This window comes from Rhinolophus ferrumequinum, chromosome 19 (genome assembly GCF_004115265.2).
Source record: "Rhinolophus ferrumequinum isolate MPI-CBG mRhiFer1 chromosome 19, mRhiFer1_v1.p, whole genome shotgun sequence".
NCBI classification, from domain to species: domain Eukaryota; kingdom Metazoa; phylum Chordata; class Mammalia; order Chiroptera; family Rhinolophidae; genus Rhinolophus; species Rhinolophus ferrumequinum.
In genome coordinates, this window is record NC_046302.1 from 59,790,732 (window position 1) to 59,797,454 (window position 6,723).

Here is a 6,723-nt window from a genome sequence, read left to right on the forward strand (position 1 = left end):
CCTTTCGGGGGGCTGCTGGACTCCATGCAGACGTCGGAGACGTCCAAGCTGCAGCAGCTGGTGGAGAACATCGACAAGAAGATGACGGACCCCAACCAGTGCGTCATCTGCCACCGGGTGCTGAGCTGCCAGAGCGCGCTCAAGATGCACTACCGCACACACACCGGGGAGCGGCCCTTCAAGTGCAAGCTCTGCGGGCGCGCCTTCACCACCAAGGGCAACCTGAAGACACACTTTGGGGTGCACCGCGCCAAGCCCCCGCTGCGCGTGCAGCACTCATGCCCCATCTGCCAGAAGAAGTTCACCAACGCGGTGGTGCTGCAGCAGCACATCCGTATGCACATGGGTGGCCACATCCCCAACACGCCGCTGCCCGAGGGCCTCCGCGACACCGGGGACGCCGACCAGGCCGCCGACGCCCTCAGCAGCTTTGAGGACGACGCCGACGACAATTCCATGGAGGATGACGCGGAGCTGAGGGACGTGGCCGGTGACCCGTGCCAGCCGCTGCCACCCCTACAACGGGCTCCGGGCCGCCCTCGCCGCCCTCCGTCATCTCCAGCATCGCCGCCCTGGAGAACCAGATGAAGATGATGGACTCGGCCATGAGCTGCCCGCAGCTGACCCCCCTAAAGGCCGTGGAGAACGGGTCTGGGGACAGCGACCGGCTGAGCAATGACTCCTCATCTGCTGCGGGCGACCTGGAGAGCCGGAGCGCGGGCAGCCCGGCCATGTCCGAGTCATCAGCGTCCATGCAGGCCCTGTCCCCTGTGAACAGCAACAGTGAGAGCCTGCCCTCCAAGTCCCCGGGCCTCAGCCACCAGGAAGAGCCACAGGACCTACCGCTGAAGACCGAGAGGCCAGACAGCCCGCCACCCGCGCCTGAGAATGGAGGCGCACTGGGACCTGACAGCCAGCCCACCCTGGGCCGGCCGGCCATCAAGGAGGAGGCCCCCTTCGGCCTGCTGTTCCTGAGCAGAGAACGGGGTAAGTGTGACAGCACTGTGTGTCGTGTCTGTGCAAGCCCTTCGCGTGCAGAGCGCGTTTGCAAATCCACTACCGCAGCCACACCCAGGAGCGCCCGTTCGTGTGTGCGGTCTGCGGGCGCGGGTGCTCCACTACGGGGAACTTAAAGCAGCATTTGCTGACGCACAAACTGAGGGAGCTGCCTTCTCAGTTGTGTGACCCCAACTTTGCTCTAGGTCCCAGCCAAAGCGCTCCTAGCCTGCTCACCGCTCCACGCCCGCCACCATCAAATGGAAGTGAACGTGCACAGCAAAGCCATCACGCTGGGCGAGGGCCCGCCCTGCAGCCACAGCCCAGGTGCCCACCGGGCCACACACAGTGCTGAGCCCCGGCCTCGCACCCATGCCGGGCCCCCCCGCCACGCCGGACGCCCAAGCAGCACAACTGCCAGTCGTGTGGGAAGACCTTCTCCTCGGCCAGCGCCCTGCAGATCCACGAGCGCACTCACACGGGGGAGAAGCCATTCGGCTGCACCATCTGCGGGAGAGCATTCACCACCAAGGGCAACCTCAAGGTGAGGGCACAGGCTGGCGCCTGAGTCCCAGGGACACTGCCGGGGATGCCCCCTCCCCGCGGTACAGCAGGTGGGGCAGCAGGTGGGGCTCCCGCCGTGGTCCTGGCCAGGGGACGAGACACCGGGGAGCTCACGCAGACTGTGCGAGAGCCTGTAGGGCCTGTTGACGCACGTGCAGGCATGAGTGTGCGCTTGAACAGTGGGTGTGCAGGAGCTCACGCACTCACAGCGGCCGAGGTGCACGTGCTGTTCGGCCGCAGCGAGGGTGTCACCTTCCCGCGCTGGCCCCACCTCCCCACAGGAGCCTGTGCTGGGGGTGACGCACACTTTGTTGTGGGTGGGCAGACCCAAGGCCCAGGCTGTCATGAATCTGGGACACAGCACGTGATAAACGGGGCCTTTGGACACTTGCCCACGACACCAATAGTGTAAAGCAGGGCCAGGTGGGTCCTGTTGTTTTGTCCACATGGCTGTTGAGACCGGTGGTGGGCTCAACACCCACCATGTGGGGAGAAGCCGCCCAGCCTGACGGCCAGTGGCCAACGGTGTGGTGCTGTGTTCACAGTTAAGATCACAGCCATGCCACACGTGTCCCCTGGGAGGCAAAGCGTGTGACGGTGCCAGACGGCACGTGCAGGCCAGTGTCGGCCTCGCAGCTAAATGTGTGCTCTCCATCCATATCACATGCTAGGCCAAGTCTCGGTGGCCTCGTCAGAGACCATGAACGACCAGTACCTGTGGCTTCTACCTACAGGGAGGACAAGAGCCGTCTGCGGTCTCTGCCAACCACAGATGGCCAGGACGCTTCCTGCGTATTTGGGAAAAAGTGACAGAGGAGAGAGGCTCAGTGATGCAGGGGGCCCCAAGTGCAGGACACTAAAGGGGGTGGGAAAGGCGCAAAGGACGCCCGGGTGTGCAGGAGCAAGGGGCACCTGGGCGGGAGCGACCTCTAAGGGGCCTTGTAGGTCTTACACCTTAGCAGGGATTATTCTAGCAGGTGTGACAGCTGGAAGAAACATTCCTTAATGCGTTGACTGGTTTTGCTTTCTGTATTTAGTAAAAAGAAACATTGCGTATTTATGTATGAGATGCTCAGAAAAGCACACCTAACCATGTTTTGTTGTCCCCACACTAAGGACCCGCTTGGGATGGGGAAAAGGCCCAGTTGTGACCAAGGCCTGCTGTTTCTGGATGGCGCTGTGAAGCGTGCAGAGGGGCACACCGCCCGCAGTGCTGCTTGCTGACCTGTGGCTTGTCTCTCCGTGTCTCACACGCAGGTGCACATGGGCACACACATGTGGAACAACGCCCCCGCCAGGCGCGGCCGCCGCCTGTCGGTGGAAAACCCCATGGCTCTGCTAGGCGGCGATGCCCTCAAGTTCTCGGAGATGTTCCAGAAAGACCTGGCAGCTCGAGCAATGAATGTGGACCCCAGTTTTTGGAACCAGTATGCCGCCGCGATCAGCAACGGTCTGGCCCTAAAGAACAATGAGATTTCTGTCATCCAGAACGGAGGCGTCCCCCAGCTCCCTGTAAGTCTCGGCGGAAGCGCCATGCCCCCCCTGGGTTCCCTGACCGCCGGGATGGACAAGGCACGCTCGGGGAGTAGCCCGCCCATGGTGGGCCTGGACAAAGCCAGCTCGGAAACGGGGGCCAGCCGGCCGTTCACCAGGTTTATTGAGGACAACAAGGAGATTGGGATTAACTAGCTGAGCGCACTGCGGCCGTCCACGCGCTCTGTCCCTCGTACACACCGTGACGTGTGACCATCAGGCTGCACACATGCCGTGCCCGGGGCCTCCTTAAAATCATCCCCACGGCAGAAAATACGTTAACCGTGTTGCTGCCGCAGGGTCATCTCGTAAGCTCTGCATGCTCCTCCGTGCCCTTGGGGAGCCGGACTGTGCTTGAGAATTCTGCAGCCTGTGAAATAAATGTTAAACACAAGTCCTGGAAAGCCGCCTTGGGAGTGAAAGGGCTCAGAGCACATCCACTTGGTTTCTCCTGAAACCTGATAATCCCGAGAGGGAGTGAGGGTCCCCTAAAGTGTTCCGGTGACACTCATCGGATGGTTTTGTTCGCAGTGGTTAGAAACTTGAACTCCGTTCTCAGAACTCTTATCTGAAAGACGTGGTCTGGTCCTCCCCACGCTGCATCCTACGGCAGCACCTTTGTCTGTAGTATTTATGATGTTCAGATTATGCGGGTAACAGACAACGCAGCCCCGACTCTAGAGGTAGCTTTTGTACTGCAGAATACATCTGGCTGTGTGTGGGGGTTTTTTGTTTTTTTTTTTTTTTAAGCAAGATTTGTTTTGCTATAAATAAGTGGGTTATTTCAATGCAGGCAAAATTGTGGAGTTCTGTTGGGAAAGATAGCATGCTTTTTGTGTGCAAATACCTGTCAGTAACAAGCCTTTTTTTTTTTTTCTTTTTCTTTTTAATTTAAATGTTTGTAGCTGCTATGTGCACAGTTGTTCTCTAGTGTGGTCTGTAGCCCAACGACTGGGAACAAGTTACAGACAAACGTCACCGTAAATATTTCACAACATTATAGACAGTTGTGAGTAATATTTCACGTATCAAGCTGTACAATAAAAAGGTAATGTTTGTATAATGTGGTTGCAAACTCTTAATTTATACTATTGCACTTTTAGTATTTTGTATTACGGAGGTTTGTCTATAATTTGCAAATTTAAAAATATGTAAAGTATTTTATAAATAGTACTTTGATGTAAGGAAAATGAAGAAAGCTGTTACCGTTTCCTGTTTTGTCTTCAGGCAATATGAAGCCTGTGCTCCATGAACAGGAAAACCAGCAGGACGTGTGAGTCCTCGGTAAACTAGGGCCTGCCTGCCACTCCTTAAATTAAGATGCTTTATTTAACTTTCCTGCAAAGCCCATTTAAAACCTGATCCCCCTAGCGAGACTCTGCTGCACTCACCTGCGGGCTGTGGCAGCAGCACAGGTGGACGTGCAGTGTGATGTGCTGTAGCCCTGGTGTCCTCCTCGCACGCCCACGAGGGGCTGACTGCCTGCGGGGACTGGTCGCAGCGTCCGGGGAGAAGTACCGGTGTCTGGCAGTACAATCGGTCACAACTGGGGAGTTTGCTCAGTTTTTCATTTATTTATTGTCTTGTCGGGTGAAAACCAAGCACAGTGTCATCTGATTCTCCAGAGCACCATCCGAAGCGGGGGCTTTGCTGAGTCGCTTCGAGTGAGGAGGGTCCCTTAGGCGGGGCCGCGGGGCGGGTGCGTGTTCTACCTCATTTTGTGCGTGGCGAGCGGGCTGGAGTCTGACTGTGAACTTCCGCCACCACTCCCAGAGACATCCTGGGTGGCAGGGGACACTGCTGGCGCGTGTGCCCCTGAAGAAGGAATCAGACAGTGACATCTTCCCAGTCGAAATAGAAAAATAGGACAATCTTCCCAACACAACCACAGCAGCAGCAAATCTCGTCGTGTCGCCGAACAGAAAGAGTTGAAGACTCATAAAAAGGCAGACTTGGCTGTTTATTTCTGTCAGAAATGAACACTGAACCCTTTCTACAGCTGTTTTCTGCGGTGAAGAGACAGCGTGTCCCCACGGTGTGACATCTCTACTCCGGGGATGAGAGGGGCTGTGTCAGCTCCCGGAAGAGAAGACGGAGGTGGCTCCCTGACGCTGTGTTCCAGCACTTGAATCTTCTTCTATTTATCCGTGTCCTTTTCGGTGTGAATTGTTTTTTTCTTTATTTGTTAGTGTTTGGTACTGTGTAGTGTTCGCTCTCCTCTGAAAACGCTGTGTATATAACTTAAAAGAGAAATGTAAGTGTTGTACATAAGATGGCTCGTGAAGGCAGTGACGCTGACTCGTGCTGCACTCAGGGCTCGTGCCCCTCTCTGCATGGTGAAGACACACTATTTTTCTACCGCAGCGCCATGTGGGGCCAGGGCCACCCTGGGCCAGCTGGGCCTGTCACCTAGAGCCCATATTTTTTATGATGAAATCTGTGGCTCGACACATCTGCTGATTAAATGGATGTCTTAGTCTAGGTTACTATTTTTGTCATATGGAATTGAATAAAATGCAGGATGTGGTATTACTTCTGAATTACGTTCCTTGATTATTCAAATGGAAGCATTCGTGGTGGAGCGACACCCGTGGTGTTTCTCCAAGGAAAGTCATCGCGGTTGACAGCTTAGATTTAAGCAGCATCTCAGCGTTTCTTGATTGGTCTTGAAATTTTTATTTTTCACCACTTTTTTCTAAAATAAAAATGCAGCCTTCTAGTTCTGGATTTTTTTACATTCTTGATGGAAGAAGATGTAGTTGAAATGCCTACTTACAGTGTCCAAAAATGACTGCACTCTGAATTACCTGCCATCGTCAGCATTCTGACAATGTTGGCTTTTTGGGTCATTTGGAAACGAAGTAGCCGTGCACCACAGCACGTTCGAGGAAGGACACAGGCAGGAGGGTGCCAGCGTGGCCCCCGTCCGTCCCAGTCCTTGGTTCAGATGGAAGGTGATTTTTACTCTCAGACAAGCTTTACCTCACCCAGAGCATTTGATAAGACTTAAAATATCAAATAATTTCAACATCTACAGCCTCTTTCTTCTTTTTTTCTTAAGTAACTGCTTCATACCTAGAAGCCACAGTAATTTTTACCTGGAAAGTGCCGGGTGATTTTAAAGGACTGATAAAGATACTAACCACCAAACTAATAGCCCAGGGCAACCCTCCAGTACATGTCACCAGCCTTAGCAATTAAACTATATGGGTTTCAGCGCTAGAACAGGATTAGGGGATAGAAAGTGACGAAATCAGAGAGTAAATTCAATTTTTCAAATGGTAAGAAAATAGTAACGATTCTTGCAACCATCTAAAACTAATGTAATAAAATAATATAATAACATAATATATAAATGAAAATGCAAGAAGAAAAGAGATACACTTCTTATTTCAAACATAGTTCCTTTGTAAAACCAGAGGTGATTGGGCGTAACACGCCTGGCTATTTACTTTCTGTGACATAAACTCGAGTGGCTTAGGCCAGACATCAGAAAACCATAAATGCCACAGCCCCACACGTTATTTGTTTAAATTTATTTCTATTCCAAGTGCGTTACAGGAATCATTCACATTGAAACCCAATTAAAAAGGATTGCTATAGGGCTGAAAAGCAATTGTTCTTAAACTC

At 53.5% G+C, this 6,723-nt stretch overlaps 1 protein-coding gene across 1 annotated transcript in view; it reads left to right on the forward strand.

Annotated features, from left to right (window-relative positions):
* SALL3 (spalt like transcription factor 3) overlaps positions 1-6,423 on the forward strand; it is a 19,975-nt gene extending 13,552 nt beyond the window's left edge. Inside the window, 7 exon segments of the mRNA XM_033135610.1 lie at positions 1-510; positions 513-1,017; positions 1,020-1,251; positions 1,253-1,306; positions 1,308-1,371; positions 1,373-1,540; positions 2,818-6,423. The exon segment at positions 1-510 is cut by the window's left edge and continues 15 nt beyond it. Coding sequence (XP_032991501.1) covers positions 1-510; positions 513-1,017; positions 1,020-1,251; positions 1,253-1,306; positions 1,308-1,371; positions 1,373-1,540; positions 2,818-3,249 — 1,965 coding nt within the window. The 3' untranslated portion in view covers positions 3,250-6,423.
* The last annotated feature ends 300 nt before the right edge of the window (positions 6,424-6,723 follow it).